This window comes from Pogona vitticeps, chromosome 1, assembly GCF_051106095.1.
Source record: "Pogona vitticeps strain Pit_001003342236 chromosome 1, PviZW2.1, whole genome shotgun sequence".
Classification (NCBI taxonomy): domain Eukaryota; kingdom Metazoa; phylum Chordata; class Lepidosauria; order Squamata; family Agamidae; genus Pogona; species Pogona vitticeps.
In genome coordinates this window covers 16,047,005-16,073,447 of record NC_135783.1, presented here as the reverse complement: position 1 = coordinate 16,073,447, position 26,443 = coordinate 16,047,005, and the positions used below count along the sequence as shown (strand labels likewise).

Below are 26,443 nucleotides of genomic sequence, written 5' to 3'. Positions count from 1 at the left end.
TTTGTGGCGCGACCCCTGCAGATTAAAAACTGCATTCTGTGCCCCCTCCGAGGCAGCACCACCATTCGATGCATCTCAAATTCAGATTATTTCGGAATTCATCTCTGAGCAGGTTGGGGATCTGAGCTGCTTCGCCTTTACCCACCCACCCACCCACCCACCCAAGCAAGCCAGCCAGCCAGCCAGCCAGCCAGTCAGCGGCTGCGCGTTTGCTGCGGGTGTTGTAAAGTGTGTGGGGTAGCAGAGGCATAAAAGGAGCCAGCCTCGCTCTCCCCCTAAGTAGCCGCGAAGAAAAGCATTGGGGATCCCGCGGAAGCGAAGGCTTCGGCAGCTCGGCAGTTGCCCCGGGGAACCGCCAGGGGGCGCGCGCGCGAAGGGGGGGGCAGGCGTTAGGTTCCGCGGCTGCTTAAGCGGTTCATGGCGTTTCCCAGAGAGAAAGCGGGGGAGTGGAGGGCGCGCGAAGCCATGGCTCACGGCAACCCCGTGGTGAGGGCGAAAGGGGGTTATGGTGGTTGTGGGGGGGGGGGGGGAGACAGGAGAGGATAAATCTACCTTTTCAGGGATGTAGGCAGCGGCGAAGCATTCTGCATTTTAACAGACCCCCCCTGTCCTAAAGGGGCCGAGCTGAAGACCTCTCTCCCTGGCGGCTTTTCTTCTTTGCCCCCTAAATAACGTTTTGTTGTCTTGCTATGTTGCATAGCAGCTCGCCTGTGGGATTCATAGCCACCAGAAGTGGCCGTGGCTACTGGGTTTGAAAAAAACGGTTAGACAAATTACTCGGAATAATCACAGCCTGGAAGGTTGCTTTGGTTCTTACTCGTTGTTGTCTTCGAGGGTAAGGCCTCCACTAACAAGCAATGTTGAGAATGTAACTCATCTTATTTCTTGGGCTACATGTTGCTTTTCCGTTACTGTATCAAAAAAAGAGTCTCCTGTAGAGATTGCTAAGACAATGGTGTGCAACTGGAAAAATTTCCTGTCAGAATGGCTCTAAAAATATCTAGAAGCAACTTTGAACGTAATTAGATGTTGCTTATTACGTATGCCCCAATGCTACTGTGTGTTGCATTTCTTTTGAAAAGTAACTTTGACACACATGCCCCACAACTACTAATAGAGCTACTTCTTACTCCTTCATTTCAAGCCGTGATAGTAAGTCCTTACACTTGGAAGGAAGCATCTTTTCATCAGTTTTGAATGGGACCTCACCAGGCCTACTCTGGCGGTGACTGAATGCTAAAGTTGGAAACAGAGTAGACCCATTGGATTTAGGTGATCTACTGTAATATGTTTTGCTATGTTAAGTAGCAGGATTTCAGACAACGAGTTGCAATTCCTAAATCCTCTAAATTTGGGCCAAGAGCCACATTTTAATTTTGGGTCAAAATAAACCTAGTGCGGGGGGGGGGGCTGTTAATCAGGCCTCAGAGATTGTGTGGGACTGCCATTCCCATCATGCAGTTATTGCCCATGCTGGCTGGGGAAGATAACATCTGTAGTTCTACAGCCTTGAGAGAAAGGGGGTAGTCTCAAGTTTGGACACCACTGCGTTAGTAAATTTCCTCCAGCCTAGGGTAGGAGGCAGAGTTACTGAGACGTAAATATGTCAGTTACTCATGGGTATGCCAATGTGTGCTTCATACATCTTGGTTTTCCCTGAGGCCAATAAGAGGAAAAAAGCTGATAACATGAAAGGCAGTGTGGTGTAGTGGACAGAGTGTCAGATGAAGACATGTTGGAACAGATATTTGCAGAGTGGAGGCCCAGCTGCTTAGTAATTTAAAGAGAGAGAGAGAGAGAGAGAGAGAGAGAAACACCAATGTAAAATTCCCAGGATGCTCAATCTTGTGCCGAGAATGTCTTCTGTTCTCCGTTAGGATCACAGGGCAGAAAGACATCCTTACTCTTTACCTTTTCTTTTGCACACAGCCTAAATTCTACAAATCAGTTATTGATGATGTCATTGAAGGGGTCCGGGATATCTTCATAGAAGAAGGAGTGGATGAACCGGTCCTGAAAGAGCTGAAGCGGGTTTGTTGAATCATTTTAACAACACAGGTTCCCCCCCTCTCATTTTTGCAATCCACCACGCCAAAGCCAGAATGAGTCGGTCCACCTCCTGTATGCTTCCAAGTATCCTTGCCCCATTTCTGTTGACTAACAATCCAGTCCTGTTTAGCTGCATGAAAATGACTTTTTGCAATTGCTACAGCGATTTGCAAAACAGTCATTCCTATGGGGGAATTCCGCTTAACGATGATTTGGTCCGTGCTTCGCGGACCATTTATTCGCAAGATGATGATTTTTTCTGATGATCGTCGGCTTCCTAAAATGGCTGCCCTGTGTTTTCCAGACCCATGCTTCGCAGGGCAGCCATTTTAACAGCTGATTGGCACTCGCAAAATGGCTTCCCTATGGGCAATCTTCGCTGGACGACGAGGTATTTTCCCCACTGGAACGCATTAAACAGGTTTCAGTGCATTCCAATGGGGAAATGCTTTTTGCATGATGACGATTTCGCTTAACAGCGATTTTCCCGGAACGGATTATCGTCGTCATGTGGGGCATCACTGTACTGTGTTTCTGTGGTGTGTGTGTGTATATGTTTTTGTACATTATGGAGAACTTTGGAGAATTGTCTCTCTTCCCTGGCGCCCATGCAATATTTCAGACAGCTCCCTAGCTTAACAATGAACCATAAAAGGAAAGCTAGGGGAGCAGCAGAAGGCAGGGACGAAAGAAAGATGGGGAGCTGTGATGCAGATCAAACTGCATCAGCTTAAAGGGCCAGTGTGGACACCAGTACCAAAATAATTGGCATTCTCTGTGTGATCATCTAATCCAATGGTTCTTAACCTTTGTTACTCGGATGTTTTTGAACTGCAACTCCCAGAAACCCCAGCCAGCACAGTTGGTGGTGAAGGCTTCTGGGAGTTGCAGTCCAAAACTCCTGAGTAACCCAAGGTTAAGAACCAGTGATCTAATCCTAACTAAAGCATGAAATAGGCTGCAATTCAAGCCCCGGCAAAGTGGAATTGCTCCCATTCCACTTTCAAGTGGGATTGCAGCCTAATACAGAGGTGGTGGCAGATTTCCATCTGAGAAGGTTTCATTCCATCCTTCCGCAGGGAAGTGGGATGCCTTCCTGAAACTCCATTGCTTTGTTAAAGCAATCATAACATGTTGGCACAGGTTTTGAGGCAATTCCAAATTTCATGGCATGTCGTTCAGCAAATGTTCCCATTCAGGAAGCGTAAAGTCCTCCTGCGGTGCACCTGATGGTCCATCAGCCACTCCGTTCTGGATTGGCCCATTCCCACCAGCCAAACTGGACAATGTGCTATATAAAGATCCTCTTGAAGTGGAAACTGTTCTCACTTCTCTGTGCGGTTCATCTTTTTCTTGCAGCGCTGGGAAAGTAAAGTGCTGCAGTCCAAGGTGACCGAAGGTTTCTTCCGACACAGTCACCTTTCACCCCAGTTCACCTTACACCTGCCACTCAGCTTCCGCCAAGCCGTGCAGACACCCACAGGTTGGTGACAATTTTCTCTTGGCAAAGGAGAGAGGCTGTATATCAGTGGCTGTGTACAGGCTTTGTACCCAAAGGGTTTTGACATTTAGTCTCTGGTATCATCTGTATTTAAGCATCCAAAAATTGATGGCCAAGGAAGTTCTCAGCCTTGCCCTTATACAGACACACTGCCATAGTGGACAGTGTTGGACTTGGTGGACAAGCAGGGGGACAGGTAGAAAGCAGCCTCTTACATCTCCGTTATACCGGTTGCAAAAGCAAGGGTTAAATGCAATGTATCAGCAGAGTAAAATCTTTCCTTTCCATAAGCAATGGAAGCAGGTCTATCTTCCATAGGCCCTCACAAAAGTGAGCAATCAAGGGATGGCAGCGGCATTTCAGACTTCATTAATAAGTAATACATACTGACTGGATAGCTCAATGGATTATTCATCTGACTGCGGAGCCGGCGGTTGGGAGTTTGATTCCCCACTGTGCCTCCAGGGAGAAAAGCCAGCCTATGTGGCCTTGGGCAAGCTACACAGTCGCAGGGCTCCCCAGGAAGAAAGGAAGCCATTTCACTGTCACAGCACATGTTTGACTCCTTTCCAAGAGTTTTGGCACAACAGCAAGCAAAGGCTGTCCCAAGGTCTGTTTGCTCATTTTCCCACTGCCACTCTCTTGGTGTGTATTAGAGATGGGGATGAACCACCAAAATGATAATTCGTAGTTCGTCAAGGTTGACAAACCACGAATATCCCCATGGTTGACTGACTAACCATGAATCAGTTCATAGGTTCTTTTTGTTTGTTTGTTTTAGACCTTCTGTGGCTGTCTTTAAAAAAAGAAGAAGCTGATGAGCCCCCCACCTCACTTTCTCCATCACCTCTTGACCTTTCCCTCCATTGCCATGAGCTCCGCTGGCAGCCTCCGCTGCAGTCTTTGCTAAGACAGCAGCTGTGGCTTCTCTTAGGGCAGCTAATCGATGGGCACATAGCCAGGCTGGCAGCCCAAAGGAAAGCGCCCCCCCCCCCCCGGCGTCTTTACATCCAGCATCGGGGTTTCCATTCTGGCAACCTAGCTTTCCCTCTCTGCCTATGCCCCTGAGGAAGAGATGATCCATGTGGGCATAGGCAGAGTGGGAATCCCCTACAAATGGACGAATATAAAATGGTTATATTCGTCCCTTTGTATTCGTTGGGGGCCTCTGGAACTGACAAATACAAAGGGACCAATATCCAGCGAATCAGCAATATTCAACAAACGCCACAATTTGTTTTTGAATTTGTCCCCACGTCTAGCGTGTATACATTAATGTCACTTTAAAGAGCCTGTGCTGCTTTCAAATTACATGAGGTGACACAGGCGACCATCCTGTAAGCACTCACCTGGAAATTCCCTCGAAGAGAGCGGAGCTTACCTCAAGCAGATTGTCCACAACCTTGCTCTGATGATCTTTGATAGCTAAATATTTGAGAAAATGTAGCTGCAAAGGGTAAAAAAAGCACCAAAATTTTGCATAGGCTATCCTCATTTAATGCTAAGGTAGGAGTCGGCAACAGGGCTCCTTGGATATGATTTGTAGCCCTAGCATCTATGGGGCCCTAAGCACCCTTAATATTCTCTTTTTTTCTCTCAAGGGGGGAGGCCCCCAAAGTCCTTTTGTGTGCCCTCTTAGGGAAAGGAGGACAATCTTTGCTGGTTTTGAGACACTCCTAACACCTTGCACCTCTCAACCACATTAAAATTGGCAAATGGGGGCCCAAGGGGGAATCTTCGGTTTTAAAAACATTTGAAAAAGTTAAGTCCATTTTTCAATGGGCAAAAACCCACAATAGCAACCTGTACAGTGCCTCATTGCATTACAAAGTAAATACAAGTTAATCATGCTAATCATCCCTGCTACCTTTGGGAATGCAACCCTAAGCATGCTGGCAAATCTGAAAAAGGGTCCCCCTTGGCCTCGTTGAGATCGCCCATACCTTTGGGAGGCCACATGTGTCTGTGATGCCAGCTTGTGCTGTTTGCTGATTTTGCTTACGGTGCCAAATAACTATGCTGCTGTGTAGTCACAGGTTCTGTGACCAAAGGAGTTTAAAACTTTTAATGCTGTCCTCTTGGCTTTCTGTTTAAACATGACCTCTGTAGGAGTCGCTGTTGGCAAGGGAATGCGACCGTTGAATGCTACGGCGGCCGGTGGCACCGCCACCAAAACAACAACAGCAGTGACTGAACTGGTATGTAGGACTGGCGCTGCTGTTTAAGTTTAATTATCTCAGGACTGGCAACAGTCTGAGATCTGCGTGAGTATCAGAAATGTCACTTGCTCAACAATCTTCAGTAATGGTAAATGCTGCAGCAAAACACTAATTATAATCAAGCCTCTATTGCTCATAGAAGAAACATCAGTAATTATACAGATGGTCGGCTAGTTGGTTTAGAAGATTTTGTATTGATTTAGGCTTGGCTGATCATTCTTTTATTGGGGCTGAATCCTGAACTTGGATGGTTTAAATCCAGTTATAACTCCTAGCTAGAGCAAACCCATTGAATTAAAGGGGAATTAGTAAGCTAACATTTTACTATAGAATCAATGAATATCTTCTTCAGATGGTCTTTCCTTCTTTGATGGATGGATGGGGCTAGGTTGGACCCTCCCCAGCTTCAGTATTGTTATTCTTGAGAGAAGACGGGTCCAAGCTCCCAGTGACTCTAGACCAATGGTTCCCAACCTTGGGTTCCCAGATGTTCTTGGATGAAAAGTTCCAGGAGCCTTCACCACTAGCTGTGTTGGCCTGGATTTCTGGGAGTTGCAGTCCAAGAACATTTGAGGACCCAAGGTTGGGAAGTACTGCCCTAGATCCTCATGGCCAACAGCAGAAGAGTTGGTTGCCTTGTATAACTCATGGTCAAGTTAGGCAATATAGGTGGTGTGTCATTAGAAGTCAAGCTTCCTTAAGAGGTGAAAGATACCTGTTTACCAGGGTAGAAGCTCATTTCATTCTTCATGTTGCAAATTATCTTCTTTTTATTTTGTGATTGCTTATTAGAAGAGAAACAGTGTATGATGGTTCATTTGCCAATGTTGTGCCTATAGGCTAAACATTGTAACTGCATAAAATATGCATTTCATATGCAGGTTGACCCTATTATTCAGGCGCTTTCTGTTACTGGAGATGTTCAGGCAGAAACTTGGTGGTAATGCATTCGGAACGTTTAAGCAGTGGATTCCCTGCATTATGTAGAGGAAGGGTGATTCCAATGTGAGTTGGTGAACCCACGCTAGATTTTAGTCCAACTTTACCGGAGCTATCCAGAGTGCTGAATCCTATCCCCTAAAAGGGATTGAGCTGCTCGGAGAACTGTTTTAAATTTCGAATAACAACTTAAAATGGATTCACTAAGGCCTCACTCTAACTCTGTCACGCCATTAAAGGACTCCACACAGCTAACAAGGAAGACATATTTTCTTCTTTCGGGACACCAAATCTCTGACATTGTTTCCCCCTTATCAGCCTAATTTGATTGCCTTCACCTGCAGTTTAACCTCAAATGGAACTGCAGTGAAATGAGTGAAAACTTTGCAGGAGCAAACCTATAAAAGCTATATTTGTGTGGAACTTCTTATCTCTTTCATGGAGCTGCAACTCAGAATCAGGCAATGCTAAAATGGCTGAGGGGCCTGTCCAGGTGGGAAAATTTGGAGCAGTTTAATTTGTGCTTAAAAGGTTCTTATATTTCGTGCAATCTATTTTATCTCTCACTTGAGCAGTTTTTCCATTCACACCAATCAATACTTTTTCTTCTCCTGTGAGAAGAGTCCAGACAGGTCTTTTAGATTGCTCCAACTTGTCTTATTTTTTTATCAAAATAAGACTCCTCTTATTTATTTATTTATTTATTTATTTTATTTAAGGTATATGCCACCCACACTACCCGAAGGTCTCTGGGCGGCTTACAACATTTAAAATACAATAAAAAGGCAAAATAAAAGGGCAAAATAATTAAAATGCAATTAAAAATATATATTCTAAAAATTGCCATGAGACCCACAGCTGATATTATTTCAATTAAAAGCCTTTTGGAACAGGAAGGTTTTGACCTGGCGCCGAAATGTCATCAGCGTCGGCGCCAGATGAATCTCAGTAGGGAGGGCATTCCATAGTCTGGGGGCAGCTGCCTAGAAGGCCCTTTCTCTACAAGCCCTCCCTCTTATCTCCTTAAGGGACAGCTCTCTCAAAAGGGCCCCCAGGCTAGATCTTAACTGCCGGGTAGGTTCATATGGAAGGAGGCGGTCCTTCAGGTATCCAGGGCCCAAGCCGTTTAGGGCTTTATATGTCAAAACAAGCACTTTGAATTGGGCTTGGGCAGCAACTGGTAGCCAATGTAACTTAAACAGAATCGGCTTGATAAGTTCCCTAGCGGCCCCACCACTCATCAGCCACACAGCTCGATTCGGGACCAGCTGCAGTTGCCGGACTGTCTTCAAAGGCAATTACGTACAGTAATATCCTAACTTACTCTCAAGAAAGGGACCTACAGAGTGTAACAAATTGATTTTTTTAAAAAAGAGACTGCCCAAAATACAAAAAGTTACCATGCATAACAGCATGAACCTATGTGACAATCAGAATCCTATTGGGGGGTTGACACCTGCATACATGTAACTACCCTGTTTTCCCAAAAATAAGATAGGGTCTTATATTAATTTTTGCTCCAAAAATGCATTAGGACTTATTTTCAGGCGATGTTTTATTTTTTTTTCATGTACAGCCATCTACTTTTATTCAAATACAGTCATGTCATCATCTTCTGGTTGCTGCACAAGGGTGGAGGGCGGGGTTCCACTTAACTAGGGCTTATTTTCAGGCTAGGTCTTATTTTTTGGGAAACAGGGTACCTTCCATGATATACATAATATCACCAATGTATCTCATTTGTCTAGAGTAGTGCTAAAATAGAAAAAAATGTACAAAATAATTAAAATAGCAATAGATGAAAACAGAGGAGGGGGTTCTCTGTTATTCCCTTTCAATGCCAGAACCCAACAAATGTGTCACAGCGTTGTCACTTCAGATATGTCCGCATGCAGCTGTATTTTGGTGTAGCCTAACAATCCGCATAGGGGACGTGGTGGCGCTGCGGGCTAAACTGCAGAAGCCTGTGCTGCAGGGTCAGAAGACCAAGCAGTTGTAAGATCGAATCCACACAACGGAGTGAGCTCCCGTCGCTTGTCCCAGCTCCCGCCAACCTAGCGGTTCGAAAGATTAATAGGGACCACCTCGGTGGGAAGGTAACAGTGTTCTGTGTTTCAGTCGCACTGGCCATGTGACCACGGAAGATTGTCTTCAGACAAAAACGCTGGCTCTGTGGCTTGGAAACGGGGATGAGCACCGCCCCCTAGAGTCGAACATGACTGGACAAAAATTGTCAAGGGGAACCTTTACCTTTACCTTTACCTAACAATCCACATGGGCTAATTAGCAGTGCTCTGAATCGCACCAAACAAACTGTAGTCCGGCCATTGTGCTACAAAGAGACAGGATAGCTCTAAAAAAGGGCAGGATGGTTCACTCTAAGTCAAAACATCTGCTGATGTTTTGACTTCTAAATCAAAAAGCACTAAAAGCAATTCAAATTACAGGTCATTTTGCTGGTGTGAACATGCCCTGATAGTGCCTTGCAAAGCTTTGTGTTGTAAGGAAGGAGGTGAATAGGGTCATTGGTGTTTTGTAACTCCATGGCAATGGTTTGGAATTTTAGAATTGGTTTTGGGGGCCAGAATTCTGTTTGCTGAGACTCTCAGCTTCTGTCTTAACATACCTCTGTGTCTGTATCCCTTATTCAAAGTATTTCTGTATTCCTTTATTCAAAGCTCCAATGACAGCTTTGAAAATATGTAAGGAATGCCCAATGGAATCTGTATAAAATCAAAAGAAGAACTGTCCCATGGGAAATTATGCTTAGAAGGGACAATGCTTTGGTGTTCTTAATAGCTTTTTTGTCCCTCTTATTATACAAATAAGTAGATGCATTCAATTTGCCTGAGTTAGGCTGGTTATTAACGTTGGTTTTTAATGGAGCAGAAGACGGGTTGCGCTATACAAAATAAATGCAGCTCTAGCCATAGAATAAGGGTCTAATCAGATCCTATTATTTGCATGTTATTAGGAGCAGAGAAAAGAGCCAGTGTGTTGCAGTAGGTAGAAACTTAGGAGACCTGAGTTCAAATCCCTGCTTGGCCATGGGAATTTTCTGGGGATGACCACTCCTTAGATAGGTCTCAAGCCCTGAAAATCCCTTTTTGGTGTTGCTCTAAGTTGGATGTGACTTGACAGCACATCATAGAGGAAAAAGAGAACATGTTACTGTTTTGTTATATGGGCCCCTCCCAGCATTGTTTCTAAATAAGCAGAATGCAAACCAAGCTCATATTGAACTTGTAATGACAAGACCAAACCATGCTAGTGGCTTTTAACACTTATATAGCTGTCACTTCATAGATAAGATCTTTTGTAGCATCTGAGTTTGTTTTCCTGACAGGCCTCTTTTTTCTTCTAGGGCACTTCCAGGGCTGGTGGTCCAATCCTTACCCTGCCTTCAGGCCTCACCTGTCCCATCCAGATTCCTGCTGGGGTGACTCTACAGACGGCCTCTGGTAAGGTTTGCAGCTGTTGCTTCGGGGAGGAATTTATGCGGTGGGGGTAGAAGACAAGAAGGTGCCCGTAGCGTGGAATTGGAGGGCCACAGAAGTGTCCTTATAGTAAGGATGACAGGCAAACCCCTTTCCAGGATTATAACCAGAGAAGAGATGGTTGTGGAGATAACGTTTATACTGTATCCGTGTGGTACGGTACACAGACAGACAGATGAACAAATGAATAAATACGTTTTGCAGCTTATACTAGGAAATAGTTAAATGGGTTGAGAAGAAACCATAGCAGTGGTCGACTGGAGGAAGTCCCTTGCCAATTCAGATTTTTTAAAAAAAGGCTTATGGAGAGATAACGTGAACTATTGATAACTCACATCCAGCAACTTGATAGGCATTTTCTTCCCCTGTTTATCCCCCACTGTAGACTTAGGTTGAAATAACATTGTCAGGAAAAATTGTATCAAATCCACAGCAACAACACTTCCACTGCCAATGACGGAAGCCCTACTGCGGTTTAAAAACCACACGAGGGCTTCTGTGCCATGCCAGCCGGGGCGGGGAGGCTTCCCAGCTAATGACCATGAGGAGAGTCCTCGCCCATTTGACATGCAGTCAACACGGAGCTGCCCCCCCCAGGCAAGAACAGTGCCACCATTTGGCCAGTGTTGGGAGGCTTCCTGGCTCCCTTGTCCCCAGCCGGCCAGCGGATGACGTGGTTCAGACTGGGGGCAGGGCTGTTCTGGCGGCTCTGTTTTGGCCTCCTGTCCAGGAGGTGACCTTGACTTTAGCCCTTTCAGGAGCTGAGAAGCTTCTCACCACTAGCTAGCCAGCTGGGCCTTCCCATCACACTTTTGTGTGAGGAATCCCATTATATCAGGATGTGTGCTGCATGTGGTTTTGGGCCTGTTTGCAGATAACCTGTAGTGAAAAGCTATGCTGTTGGGTTGACATTTGTCAATCACTTCCTATTTCCTTGGAGAAACTGCCTGTTCTCTTAGACGGAGATGGAAGACTGACCTTTTTCCCCCAAAGAGTAACATTCAAAGTCTTTATGTGTAGAAAAATGTATTTCCTTTTCTGTATTGTGAGATGTCATAGAGTATCCTGTTGGGCATGCAGAGTAGAACGCCATGTTGCCTATGCAGTGAAGCTTATAGGTGTGTGAGAACGGGGGGGGGAGGGGAGGGAAGGGAAGGGATATCGTGCAATGGGAATGAATGTACATCATTACCAGTGAGAGAGGGAAGACACCTGGACCACACGAGTCATAAGCCTGATGGTTCACGGGTCTGTGTATCATGGAGACATCCCCTGGCGTTGAAAAGGACTGCCACTATCCTGTTCCAAATCTGGAGTGTGCGAAAAAGGCATGATTCCAAAACAATAATGCTGGAAAAGGTTGAAGATAGCAGGAAAAGAGGAAGCCCAAATGCGAGATGGCCTGCCTCCCTAAAGGAAGCCACAGACTTGCGTCTGCAAGAGCTGAGCTGTTAAGGACAGACTTGAGTTTGCTGGGTTGTTGATGACAGCTCATTCATAGGGTCATCATAAGTCAGAGGCTACTTAATGGCACACTACAGCAGCAAGCACCATTAAGAATCTGTGTACGGAGTAGTGTTGGTGTGAGTGTAATGGTAAAATACTACTAAATCCTTTTCCTGTGACAAGGGGGTGGACTAGATGGCCTTGAAGATTTTTCTTAACTGTGTCATTCTACATGAATGGTGTTGGTTGCCACTTAGATACTTGCAGCATGGAATAGGGGTTTCATGACCATAGATACCATGTACCTCTCCCAGTGAATAAAGAACTGGAAGGAACTTGGATCTATTGACCTGCATTCACAGAATGTCCCCACCAGAGAGCACCATATGGATATGTCCAGAAGGCTTAAAGTAATGCTGCTTTTAAAGTTGTGACCCTTGATATTTGCAGTTTCCTGTGATTGTGGAGCCCGAGAAAGCAACAGTCCGTAATCAAACATGTTCAACCAAAAGAATTTCTTTTTTAAAAATTTTTTATTTGAATGGTGGAATATGAATGTTGACAGCTTGAAGGGAGGTTCATTCATTTATTTGTTCAACTTATATACCGCCCATTTGAACTGTGGCCGTTCTGGTCACATCACAACATAAATATAACACAAACACAAATCACATTAACTCAATTATAAAATAAAATATAACAATTTCAAACAATATAGGATGCATTCTAAAATGCCTAAATATAAAATATATTCTAAATTACCTAAACATTTAAGGTGGTGGTAGTCAATAAAACAGTAGGACCCCTACAGAGAGAGAGAGAGAGAGAGAGAGAGAGAGAGAGAGAGAGAGAGATGGTCATCTCCAATCTTCAGCAAAGGAATGAGAGAACATTTCAACTTGGTTCTCACTCATAGAGAACCCATTGAGATATAAATTACAAGTGCAGGAGAGTTCTGGGTCGAAAGACTGTGTTAGCTATAATCCACGCTTTTTAGTATCTTCGAGCAGGGGCTTAGAATCAATCCCCTCATGGATATGGGAATCCTACAGTATTATTGGCTGTTGGCTTCAAATTCAAGGGGTTCCATGCATGATTTGAAAGGCCTGCTGGAATAGCCATTTTTTTGTGTTTGTTTCTGAAAAATCCCCAACAAAAGGACAACGTCGATGGTAGGTGATAGTTGATTCCATAACCGAGGAGTCACCTCTGAGAAGGCCTGATTCTTCTTCTTGGGGTTAGCATCCTGCCTGCAATATACAGGTAGGACCAGCAGCATTGAGATCCCAAACCATTTAGGGCTTTGTAGGTTAAAACCATCACCTTGAAGCTGGGATGGAAGCGAGTAGGTAACCAGTGTAAGGTGGTTAGAATTGGAGAAATATATTGGGATCTATTAGCTCCACTTAGGAGCCCAGCCACCATATTCTGGATCTGCTGAAGTTTCTGTATCAGCCTCATGGGTAGCCCCATGCTGGCATTGCAAAGCCATATGGCAAGGATGTTCAAGAGCAAGGGGCCGGGGGGTGTGTGTATCATTTTTCCAAACCAGGGCCTTCTCAGGGCTACATCATGCCGATGTGAAGCCACTCACTTTGGGAGAAGAATATGCTTCCATAGCACTGATTTGTAACAGAAAGGGGGTGGGGAGGGGGAGGTCTGATGTAAGTGGGAAACATGACTTCTGATGGCTTCCAGGGGCAAGAATTTTCTTTCTTTTTAACTGAAAGAGAGGAAATAAGTAAGTTTGTGGGATGGGTTTCTATGAAGAGCCCAAGATGGGGGTGCAGCATTGTGATTCCCATTCTTGTGGTATGAGTTTTGTTCCAGTTCAGCTGCCACCATTTCCACCTAAAGAGTTTTGGGGAATTATCATTGTTAACAGATCCTTTCCTTCCTTCTAGCCCTTTAGAAAAGAGCTTTGTCGCACCTCTAGAATGCCAGCAGACAGAGTGATGCATGGAGAATGAAGGGCTACGCAAGCAGTTTGTTTGTTGTGTAGAGAAATGCTGTTAGAGGAGAGGGAACATTGGAAGGGGATGATGATGATGATGATGATGATGATGATGATGATGATGATGATGATAATGATGATGATGATGATGATGATGATGATGATGATGGCAGCACTTTGGTCTTACGAGGTTCAAATGAGCCAGCCTGCATGGTGGAAGCCAACTCTCACCTCCTTGGTTTTGAGTCCTTCCAAACCGCCAGCCTCTGACATTCTCCTGCAACCGTAAATCCAAGAACATAAGGCAAAGAAGGAGATAAGAAGTGACATCGTCCAGGCTTTCCTCTGTGTACTCAGAGTCTCAGTGTCCTTCAAGGGCATTTTAAAGAAACGGTACAATTGGGCATGTAAACAAGTCCACGTGGTGCTTATGGGAGTGGTCATTCCTCCGTGAGTGTCGTGGGCTCATCAAGGGGTTTGGAAAGTCCTTGCCATGTCACCTGGCCCAGCCTTCTTGTGAGGCAGAGCAAAGCTGTAAATTTGGGTTGAAACGCGAGGGAAGCAAATGGGTATTTATTTGCCTTTCTCTTATTGTATACATATTCATTTCTAGGCCACCTATCTCCCATTGAGGCCAAGTATAAGGAAAGGTGTTAGTGTCTTTTCTTTTTTTCTCTGCACCAAGATAATTTGGGTTGTTTTGGGTGGTGCACCTCTGACTTGGGTCAGAGATGCCAGTTGTGGCTCTGTTCCAAGCACCAAAAAGGCCTTGGAGCTGGCCCTGTGTGTTAAGGATGCACGCTAGGATTCCAGGAGAAGGCAGCTGTGGTGCTCTGCTTATCTGAGACTAGAATCTTCAGATAAAATTTTGATATTACATAATTATATTGGGGGGGGGGAAATCTCCCAGTGGCCTTCTTGTGGAAGTCTCCTTCATTGCTCTCTGTGGAAGGGGGGGGGGCGTCTGTGTTTCCCCAGCCTTCTTGATTGTAATGTCAGACAAGCTGTGATTGGATAGAGCTTGAAGTAGAGATGTACCACCCAGTTTCTTCTGACACGATGACCCTAATAGAGTTTTTAGGCATGTGAGATGCTCAAGGTCTTCTGAGTCCTGTCTGGCGCCTTATCAACTGTGCTATATTGACTCTCTGGATAGTGCCTGGTGAGAGATTAAAAAGCTGTGCTTGCATGAAAGTTTGCTTTCCTCCTGCGCTCCTCTTCCTAGTACTGCTGCTGAGTCGTTGAGCGTGAAAAGCCTATTCACAACACCTGGTTTCTGTTTCTCAGGGCATTTATATAAAGTCAACATGCCTGTGGTGGTCACTCAGGCTCCAGGGGGTGGAAGTGTTCTCCAGAATCCCGTTCAACAGATGTTCCAGCCCCCTGGGAAGCAGACCTCAGCGTCTCAGTCCCCCACTGCCACCCTTCAAGCACAGAAGATGGGAATGGAAGAAGATTCACCTTCTCTTGCTATGCAGGAAGCTACAGGGAACCGTGGGGAGACTGGAACAGGGGCTCTGGTAAGCCAGCAGCCACCCGAGTCCCCGGAGACTCCTCAGAATGGTGATGCTCAAGCCCCTATTTCTGTTTTGAAGCTTTCTGAATCAAACAGCACCGCAGGGGCCACAGAAATGACAGCAGCCAGATCTTGCCTTGCAGGAGAACTGGCAGTGAATCTCGAGCAGCCGGTAGATCCCAACGATATAATTGAGCTGATAATCATGAGCAACGAGTTGGATGATAGCACCTTCCTGTCTGGAGAAGCCAACGTGCCTTTTGTTGAAGAGGTAACCCAAGTTTATTTTCTGCCCTTCGTTTTTAAAGGTTTTCTTTCCTTACTGCTTCTGCTGAGCCAGACAACCTGGCAAATGCAGTTTTTTTTAAAAAAAATGCACTAGAATATATGGCGTGCATAGAATTGTGGAATAACCATAGCTTTGAGATTTGGACCATCCCATGTCCTGATGATGATGATGATGATGATGATGATGATGATGATGATGATGATGATGATGATGATGATGATGTGGTGCCATTATGCCAGTTCTGACTTACAGTGACCCTTTTCTGGGTTTTCCAGGTAGAGAGTACTCACAAATGGTTTGCCATTCCCTTATTGTACGTGCATCCTAAAACTGTGCAGTTTGTCCAAGGCCACATAGGTTAGCTGTATTTGCAGGGAGGTACAGTGGGGAGTAAAACTTCTAACCCCTGGCTCTGTAGCTAGATACATAAACCACTGAGCTATCCAGCCACTTAAAAACAAATGTCCTAGTCAAAAACAAATAGTAAAGGCACTGGCTGGTTTTCAAAGAATGGGAATGCACTTGCAGTTGTGTCTCTTTTAAAGGAACACTTTCTGAAGAAGTGTGTCATGAGTACACACTTCCAGAATGTTTGTGCTGAAATTTGTTTGCCTTTGTAAACTTTCCATGGTTAAAATCTGGGAGCGGGACCCTAAATTCCTTTCAGGGATTTAATTTGACTCTCGGAGATTAACAAGAATGTGTTTGACAGAAACAAAATGAAAATGAAATTCAGCAGTGAATCGCAACTAGAGGAGGCCCATTGAATTAGTAGAACCTATTGAAGAACTGACTCACCAGACCCTTGCTAATTCAGTGGGCCTACTCTACTTGCACCTCACCACTGGATTTCAGCCATTGTGGCACCTCCACAAGAAACAGACTAACATAGCTATCTGTTTGAAAATGAATAAGAATTCTAATTGATTTGAGGACTTGGAAAAGTTGTTTTATTTGGTCTGTAACTCCCAGCTCTCCTCACGTGGCCATATGGCTATGATATTAAAGTCACAGTCTGAAAAAGATACGATTTCCTGTTTCTAATCCACCTTTCTTGCAAGCGACTATCCAAAAGTGATCTTGTGGGCCTCTCCCACATCTGGAAGCTTGAAGCTCCGAGGTGTGGAAATCAATTCATGAAAGAAATTCATGCAAGCCAACCAGGTCATGCTGGGTCACGCAAACTTTCTCTTCTTCCTTCCAGCTAGGTAGCAGTGTGCAGATGGAGCATGATCTGCAGGCCCAGAAGGATATTGCTAATGACCTTGAAAAAATTATTCAGCTAGATGGAACAGATGATATTTCTCCCAAGGGAAGAACAGAAAGTCCAAGAGATGGGGAAGATGAGGAACTTGTTGGCAACCTTGATGCTCAAGATCTGAAAGTCCTCGATGAGGAGGAGGAGGAGGAAGATGGTGAAAGCATCCCGGACAATCGGTCTCTGAACAGCGCTAGCGATAACGATGATCCTTCCGTTGATGTAATTGAGGAGGTAAACTTTTGGATCCCCTTGAAAACTGTTAGTGTTTCCATGCTTGTGGCAACATGGAGAGTGGCAGAGCTGGTTTACATAGGTCATCCGATTCAGCCCCCTTGCCAGTGGAGAAGGTCAATTCCTGCATCATTGCTAATAGGTGACCATCCAAGCTCTGTCTTGAAAACCTTTTTCAAAGGGAGTGGTTGATTCCAGGTACAGTGGAACCTTGACTTACGAACTTAATCCGTATTGGAACGGTGTTCGTACGTGGAAACGTTCGTAAGTTGAAGCAAAATTACCCATAGGAATGCATTGAAAACCATTTAATTCATTCCGGCTGTTTTTCATTCTTTTCTAGAGGTGCCGTTTGCAAGTAGAAGCATCCATACTCTACCACTAGGGGGAGAATTTTTCTTCTTTTGACTTAAGATGAATTTATGTAAAAAAAAGGGCAGTAAAGGAAAGGGGGGGAGGGAACACTTTCTAAACAGAACACTTTTAAACCCAAGCACCTTTCAAACAAAACCAAGCACCTTTCAGTTTAAAAAAAGGGCAGGAGAACACCTTTCAAACAGAACATGTTTTTTTCTGTTTGTAAGTCGAAGCTCTGTTCGCAAGTCGAAGCAAAATTTTGCGTACAGAGCGGTTTGTAAATCGAAATGTTCATAGGTAGAGAGGTTCGTAAGTCAAGGTTCCATTGTACTTAAACAGGGAACAGGTATGGTAGATGTTGTAAGTTGCATTTTGCACTGCAGTTCATGCATTGAATAAAAGGTTTGACCTAGATGTCCTTGAAGGTTTCTTCCAACTCCCAACTCAACCCTGTTGATTGTGGCTGCCATGCCATTTCTCAAGAAGCTGAAGACATCCCCTGTATTGACACACTGTGTTACTGTAAACTAATGTTTCACATGAACCTCAGCCCTCCTTACATTTTAGATTTTAGCTTCCAGAAATCCTTGACTGTTGGGCATGCTTACTTTGCCATCTGATATCTAGAGGTCAAAGGCTGTAGACTTCTGCTATGTGTAAGTTACTACTTAGCTAGGTTTTGTATAGTTATCCAAATGTTCAAGTTTAAAGGGAAGTTGTATTATTTCTTACTTTAGAGCAGCTAGGCAGCCGTTATCATTATCATAGCTCAGATCATGCAAGTAATTCATTGCATGCTTCACTTTTAATACATTGTAGCTACCCAAAGGCAAGCAAAAATCTACAACTCTGATGTTGCAATTAGGAAATATCAAAACACAAATGGCAAAAGCAAATAGTACTTCCTTTGCCACTTAGGACTGATAAAAGATTGGCATAAAAGTTGAAAAATCCCCATCAACATGGCTCTAAAATACCTTAAAACAGCCGCCTAGAGTGGTCGAAATGACTAGATAGGCGGGGTATAAATAAATAAATAAATAAATAAATAAATAAATAAATAAATAAATAAATAAATAAATAAATAAATAAAACACCCTTTTAAAACAACCTGTTACATCTAAAATGGAATTTTGGAACTACTAGCAACATTGCTAATCACAAAAAAAATCGTTACAGAAAACTGTTACTTGTAACTAGTTCCTTCCAAGTACCAGCATTACAGATCTAAATTGGGGGTGGGGGGGGGATGTAAATTTTCACTTGTTTCATGCTCACATAACAGAGCCACAAAATTATGCTCATCCCTAGAGATGTGCATGGTAAAACCTTTTGGTTTTGTTTCATTTTGGACTTTTAAAAAATGTTGTTCCTCTTTTGTGTCCATATCTTTCATGCACTGGGCTTTCATTTAAGATGAAAGAGACCACTTTTTAAAGGTTACTTTGCTTTGATTTTTTCCCCCATTCATGTTCTATTTGGCATTTGTTCAAAAGCTCTATGGAACCTTGAAAACTACTCCAGAAAAGCAGAGACAAGGCAACAGACAATCAGCGTACTCCAGAAGCAAGCAACAATGCAACCAACCACCAGCAATAGTATTAAACAAAGAACACACCCCAGAATATAAACCTTCATCAGAGTAAACACACACAGTAAATTAACCAAATAACCATTTTAAAAAAATCTATCAAACAGGGAAAGCACTCCTTCCCACTGAGAAACATGTAGCAAAATAAAATGAACACACATGGCCCCCCAAACCAAGAAAAGCATTCAAGAAAGTAAAGACAAAAATGTAAGTCACCTCCTTCAAATAAAAATGACTAGAATATGGGGAGATTTATATCTCCTCTGTGGCTTGACGCCTTCCTTCTCTTCTGTTCTTTGAGTCCAGTACAGCAGCAAGTAGGTGGCAAAAATAATGCAAGAAAGGGGAAATAAAAATGAAACAAAACAAAATAAAAGGATAACTCCCAAGGGGTTAAGGGGAAAAAGAAGGGATCCAGAATAGACCAAGGTATAGGCAGGTGAACAAGCAATACAAAATGGAGATGCTAAGAGTTTGCACATCACGAGGAATGAGTGAAACAAAAGAACACACTCATTGGATACTGACTAATCCAGACCCATTCACAGCTTCGAAATTCTAGCCCTCTGCCCCCAGTGTTCTTATTAGGTGTTGACAGCAGTGTTTGCAATACTATTGGATAGAAAGTTTCCCAGGCCATTTGACAAATAAGGAGTAGAAGAATGGGTAAATGAAACAGGAAAACCAAAACATTTGGGTCCCTTTCTTTTGTTAACAATTTTGTTTATGTTTTAGAGGCCCTCTTTTGGAAATTAACAAAAGAACAAAACAGCAAGTAAAACTCTCTACAGTGGGGTCTTGACTTAAGAACGGCTTGAGTTAAGAACATTTTGACTTAAGAACCACTCTCATAGGAAAATATTGACTTGACTTACATACTTAGATTTGAGTTAAGAACTGAAAAAAACCATGTGGGAGGCAGGGAAAGTGCAAAATTTGAACTTTCAGTTAACTGTTGGCCAGTGAAAAGGGTGCCTGTCTGCTTCCTCACTCCTCCCAGCGTTTAGAGAGTGGATTGGGAGACAGTCTTCAGACTGCCTGGTACTGTACTGCCTGGACTGTATTTTCCCTGCTTTCCCTGAACCTTTCTTGACCTAAGAAAAAAAGAAACAAAATATCCCCCTGTAGTGGTTGAAGGCGGAATAGCAACTTCCCATTAATTTCTATGGACAGAAAAGAGCAGATACGGATCAAATGGTTTTCAATGCATTCCTATGGGAAATGCAGATTTGACCTGAGAACTTTTTGACTTGAGAACCACCTTCCAATACGGATTAAGTTCTCAAGTCAAGACCCCACTGTATTGTGTTTTAAAAATAATTTGCTTTAAATTGAAAATCCTATCCCTGTTTCTCACCATACAAAATGCAAGCTAAAAGATAATGAGAACATTTTTTTTGCACACATTAGGTGAAATTTTGCAAACAATGTAAAAGAATGACAGCTGTTTCTTTGCGATGGGGACTTTTGTTTTACAAAGAACATTACAACGAACGTAATAAAATTTCTAAAACAACAGCAAGTAACTGATAATGTAAGATAAAACTATCAGTGGAAATCTGTATACATTGTTACAAATACGTTTCTAAGACATAGCAATTATATTTTTAGTAAATAGGTACTGTAAATAAAGAGCTGATTTAATTTAATTTGTCTTTTTTTAATTTGCCACATGCTTGAGGAAGCGTCGGAGGGTTGTTTGTGCCTTTTAAAAAGCACAACCAGACCTTCATTTAGTGTGTGCTCCGTGGGTGTATGTATGTTTGTGCCTGTGTGTGTGCCTTTCTTCTCAAAGTGAAATGATATTTTGTACAAGTTAGTTAAGGTTAAAGTTCCCCTTGACAATTTTTGTCCAGTCGTGTTCGACTCTAGGGGGCGGTGCTCATCCCCGTTTCCAAGCCATAGAGCCAGCGTTTTGTCCGAAGACAATCTTCCGTGGTCACATGGCCAGTGCAACTTAGACACGGAACGCTGTTACCTTCCCACCGAAGTGGTCCCTATTTATCTACTTGCATTTGCATGCTTTCGAACCGCTAGGTTGGCGGGAGCTGGGACAAGCGACGGGCGCTCACTCCGTTGCGTGGAATCTTACGACTGCTTGGTCTTCTGACCCTGCAGCACAGGCTTCTGTGGTTTAGCCCGCCACCATTTGTGTACAAGTACACAAATGTACTTGTACAAGTACATTTGTGCAAATCATAGAGACCTTGATAAAGAAAGATAGAGCTCCTTGTCTGGCTTTCTTCTGAAAGCAAGCAATCTCATTGAGTTTGAAAATTCCCAGTGACTTCACTCGGACTCAAGTTTTTTTAACCCCCTATGATGCAGACCCAGCTTGCAACTCAGAACTTACCCATGGCCTCCCTTTTTTTCTGGGGAAAATAGCTTGTTTTTAATAGGGACTCAGATGGGACTTGGTACCAAAGACTTGGACTTGGGACTCCAAGACTTGGCAACATCCCTGAAAATTCCTCATTAAAGTATCTTGAGTCGAGACAACCTAAATCCACCAGAACAAAAGAATTTAGTGAATGTTCTTTACAATCTTCAGTCTCTACAGATGCATGCATACACTTGAGACTGTTGCTTGAACCTTTTGGTTCTTCTTCCACAGGACCCTTTAAATTCTGGGGATGATGTCAGTGAACAGGAGACGCCAGATGTGTTTGACACTGATAACATAATTGTATGCCAGTATGACAAGGTATGGTACAGAATATTTGCCCCTTATTTACTTAGAAGCTGTTGCTACCACTCTTTCTTCTACTTAGAATGCCAGAGGAGTGTTTGGTCTATTGAAAATGTAGCAATAAAAGAACAATTAAACATGTTTTCCTTAAAAACATACACTAGTTGAAATGTCTGGGTGAAGAAAAACAGTTTATTAGCAGGGAAAATATTGTAGTATGGTGAACAAGGAGCTCTTTGATAAGGAAGGCAATCCATAGTGATGGCATCAGTAGCAAGAAATCAGTTTCTTTCATTGATAGGTACTAGACACATAAAAGCACCTGTAGAAGGTTCTTAACATACCTTATTGCTAGGCAGGATGTATTGGAACAGGTGCCAAGGTGAATGGCAGCACCTTGCCTTATACCTGGAAGCAAACAGGTGAGGCCCTTATACCCATGGCATAATACACATGAGTCTGATCCAGCAAAACCCAGGGCAACGTATTTTGTAGTATTTCAGGCTTTTAGGTCATCTTGAAAGATATCCCTTATAGAGAAGGTATGAATAGTGAGCCTTCTTTTCTTCTCTGTTGATGGCCACATTTCCTCTGGAGAGCAGTCCATTGTTGGATAAGTGCAGACTCAAAAGGAGTTAATAGCAGCCCCCTTTCTTTCTTTTCAGAATCTATCTCTCTTTTCTCTTTTTAACTAGCGGGCTGAGACTTGAACTGATCATTTACCATCCATTTCTGAAATTAGGCCAAGGGCCTCATAAGATCAGGCGAAGGGCTGCAGGTTGCCCATCGTGAAATGATACATGGGAGTAAAAGACCATAGTTGACCACAACCGGGCTGTTCACAAGTGTAGTGCAAACTGTATACTTATATGTGTGTCAGGGAATGTTACAATATGAAACAATATAGTCTTTCAATGAGTTAATTTCTTTGGGTGTCCAGGCAAAAGTGTTTTGTTTTTATGATGTTAATATAGCATGGTGCAATCTTGACGAAACGAATCATGTTTACTTGTCAGCTTAAAACCTTTTGGTGGAATGATACGTTTTTAAAATGGTGATGACTGAACTGGTATCTGGCTCCAGAGCCCGACGTTGGGAGTTCGATCCCTCACTGGGCCTCCTTGAACAGGGGATGGTCTCAGTGATCCATCGGGTCCCTTCCAGCTCTGCAGTTCTAAGCTAGTTGTTGTTGTGTTGTTGTTATATCATCAGCCACAGATTGCTGACTTTAATTTAAAAATTCCTCCCACTCTCCCAGAGATCCCCTTTCAAGCTGGGTAAACCTTGGGGAGCTTCAGGACTTTTGGGGGTGGGGACCTTTAACATCTTAAAATTGCCACCAGCGGTCCCAAGACACGAAACTTTATATCACACCCATAGTTGATGACACTGTCACCATTTACAGTTGTGGAGTTGCAACGCAGGGGTTTAGCCATGATGTCTTAATGTTATTTGGGGTGGGGTAGATCTTCACCCTCCCCCTTTCAATTCTGTTTTTAAAACTTAAAAAATTACAGCAAAAAGCAACAGGTCGCCGAGGGATTATCAACATACTAAAAGGAAAGCATGCTGCTTATATACCATCCCGCAGCGCTTCAAGCACTCTCTGGGCGGTTTACAAGTTAATTATGCAGGCTACACATTGCCCCCTCCCCACCCTAGTGAGTTGGGTACTCATTTTACTGACCTTGGAAAGATAGAAGGCAGAGTCAAACTTGAGTTGGCTACTTGGGATTGAACCCCAGGTCGTGAGCAGAGTTTTAGCTGTAGTACAGCAGTTTAATCACAGGGCCATGAGGCTCTACTACTAATGCCTTGCTAATGTGTCACTCTTAAAGCAAACAATAGCTTATTCTTTCTGTTAAAAACATTCAATAGCTACCATTCTTGGGTCCTCCCCCCCAAAAAAAGAAAAAAGAAAAAAGAGCCAACATCTGTGTTTGAGCGTAACCATGCCTAGGTGCTTCCAATTTTCATAGGTAAATACTGCTTCTCATACCTCTTTGTTAAAGAGAAGCAACTTTTCTTTTTGGTATGTTTTCTAATCAGTAAGATTGAAATAAACCAGTTTTTAAGAGATTTGCTGTTTGCTTTTTACCAGGTTCAGCGAAGTAAGAACAGATGGAAGTTCTATTTGAAAGACGGTGTGATGTGCTTTGGGGGAAAGGACTACGTTTTTTCCAAAGCCATCGGAGATGCAGAGTGGTGAAATGTATAAAAATATCTACGGTGTTATTGTTTGCTAGAAATGCACTATGTACTGTAAATGTTGAGTTAAGAGGGAATGGAAATTCTTGTGTTCTGAAGTGCAGAATGCATGAATAATCTTCACATGTGTAAAGTATGTGACTTAAAGACATAAATCTTATGTTAACAATGGCTTCATTACTGCCCCTGGACTCAGGTTTTTTGTGTGTGCGTGCAGGTGGTACATTTTGTTTTCAAACACAAGAACATCTTACTAGCTTGTGGAAGGGCCTCTTCAGGGCAGGTGGCTCTAGATGCTGAAGAAGATTTAGTTGAGGTCTTCTTCACTTGGATTGCCAAAGACAGAGAAATCATGGTGTTTGTGTGTGTGTGTGTGTTCATTTCTGACCCCCTCTCGAAGCCTGCTGTTGTTTTTTTCATGCACTTTCCCTTCAGTGCATTGTTAGTTATTTATCTATGTCCAGTCACCTCTGATTTACTGCAACCCCATGATTTAGTGACCTGCAAAAAGAGTCTATAATTAACAGCCCTGTTCTTATCCAACAAATTATAGCCTGTGGCTTCCTTCATTTAGTCAATCCCTCTCATGGTAAGTCGTCCTCTTTTTCTATCACCTTCCACTTTTCTTTTTCTGCTGAGTCTTGCCTTGTCATGATATGCCCAAAGTATGATAGCCTCTAGAACTCACTTATTTGTCCTTCTAGCAATCCACAGTATCCATAAAGCTCTCTTCGAACACCACGTTCTAAATGAGTCTCTCCCTCCCTCCGCTTTCTTCATTGTTCGACTTCTACATCCATATATAGCAACTGAGATTACCGTAGTATAATGTTCTTGTTTTATCTCCAGTGACACATCTTTAACTCTTTTGACATCTTTTCTAGTTTCTTCATATCTGCGGTTCCAGGCCTCAGTCTTCTGATTTCTTGACTGAAGGCTCCATTTTGCCGGATGATTTAATTGAGGAAAATTCTGAACAATTTTGGTTTCTTCATGGTCAACGTTACAATTATGTAGCTTGGTGGGTCACCCGGAAAACAAACTTAGCAGAAGTCAAGCAGGGAGGGCGAAGATCTGCCCCTGCAAGCACACACATTTAGGGAAAGTAGTCCCAGGAAAATAATAAGAGCCATGTGCCATCAGACCGATGGCTGATTTAGTCCAGCATTTTCTACTAATGCAAGCATGGTGTGAGCAACCAATCTTTGAGAGATTTATTTCCTCTATCCTCGGAGGAAATACACAGCCACTGCGGTCTATAGCCCTTGATAGCCTTATTTAAAACAAAGTGCTTATGTACCATCCTGTAGCACTTTAAAAACTTTCTGGGTGAGAGTAACAATTCAATTGTGCAGGCTACACATTGCCGCTCCCCCTCAGCAAGATGGGTACTCAATTTACTGACCTCAGAAGGATGGAAGGTTGAGTCAACCTCAGAATTGAGCCCATCAGGGTTGAACTTGACTCAATGAGCAGAGTCTTGACGGCAGCGCTGCAGTTTAACCACCGCACCACGAGGTTGCTTGAATTTGCCAAATTTCCTTTGAAAGCTATCCAGGTTGGTGACAATCACTGCATCTTGTGCCAACAAATGTCACAGTGCTGGATGAAAAACTACTTGAGAGCTAGTGTGGTGTTACAGATGGTGTTGTTAGGCTCTGACTCACGAGACTTGGGTTCAAATCCCTGCTTGTCTGTTGAGACTGAGTAGGGGCCAGCAGTGGTAAACCACTTCTTGAAAAATTCTCATATTTCAAAAAGCCTCTTAGAGTCACCATCAGTCAAAAGCAATTTGACATCAACAAAAAAGGTGTTTCTCTGTGTTCTAAATCTCCCATTATTCAGCTTCCTTTCCATTAAATACGTAACTGAAGGTCTGAGTAACATCAGCTCTATGCTATTTGGATTTCTCTGCGTGTATGTGTTTTTCACTCGCCCACCTGAAACATCTGATTATCCAAATGCTTGACGTTTCCCAGGCTTTGATGGTTAGAGGGTGGTCACCACTGCAACCACTGAGATGCTATGTGTGTGGTCAGTAGCTGATCAGAAAAACTTATTGGCACCACAGTGAGTCACATGACAGAGGAAGTTTTTGAAAGATAAGGCGTGGTGCAACTCAGTGGGTTGGAGCACAGAATTATTAATTAGGCTGCTTGAATTCTGAAACCAGAGAGCAGGGTCAGGGTAAGAGGTCTTGCTGCCTGAGATGAAGGCCGTTGAGCCTCGTTTCAGCAGTGGGCAACAGAACTGGTTCTGCTACTGCAACTGCAGGCAGCAGGCTCAGTGTAAATGCAATTGAAAGAGGCTTTGGGAGCTGCTGGAGTGCCTGGGTCAGGGGTTCAAATCCCCACTGTGCCTCCCGAGTGTGTCGCCAACTGAAATCATCCTAAATGTGTACAGCTGATGGCATGACATGACATGCCACCTGAATGGCCTTGGGAATCTGCATGGTCCCAGAGCACCCCTTGAAGGAGGGACTAATAAATGGCTTCTGAGTGCTTTGGACCAAAACAACAACAACCACAACACTGGGAGGATTACCAGTGTGTATACATATTTAAAGGATATTTAGTTTGTGCTGCAGTAAAGGGTCCCAAAGTGGCTTTCACGAGATCAGTGAAATCAAGACAGTTGTTCCCAACAGACTTGAAGTCTTAAAGGCATGACAAAAAAGGAAAAAAGGCTGAGTAGGG

At 43.5% G+C, this 26,443-nt stretch overlaps 1 protein-coding gene across 1 annotated transcript; it reads left to right on the top strand.

Annotated features, from left to right (window-relative positions):
• Positions 1-270: 270 nt before the first annotated feature.
• GTF2A1L (general transcription factor IIA subunit 1 like) lies at positions 271-23,924 on the top strand. The gene is made up of 9 exons (XM_072987944.2): positions 271-486; positions 1,930-2,031; positions 3,409-3,532; positions 5,660-5,748; positions 10,073-10,169; positions 14,893-15,392; positions 16,615-16,902; positions 21,465-21,554; positions 23,641-23,924. Exons 1-9 carry the CDS (start codon positions 418-420, stop codon positions 23,746-23,748), a joined length of 1,467 nt encoding a protein of 488 aa, XP_072844045.2. The 5' UTR covers positions 271-417; the 3' UTR covers positions 23,749-23,924.
• The last annotated feature ends 2,519 nt before the right edge of the window (positions 23,925-26,443 follow it).

Bases quoted from the DNA above. Each gene is read 5' to 3' on its own strand.
- GTF2A1L (XM_072987944.2), top strand. From the start codon at position 418: ATGGCGTTTCCCAGAGAGAAAGCGGGGGAGTGGAGGGCGCGCGAAGCC. The intron at 2,032-3,408 runs GTTTGTTGAATC...TTTTTCTTGCAG, and splicing joins TCCTGAAAGAGCTGAAGCGG to CGCTGGGAAAGTAAAGTGCT. The intron at 10,170-14,892 runs GTAAGGTTTGCA...TCTGTTTCTCAG, and splicing joins GACTCTACAGACGGCCTCTG to GGCATTTATATAAAGTCAAC.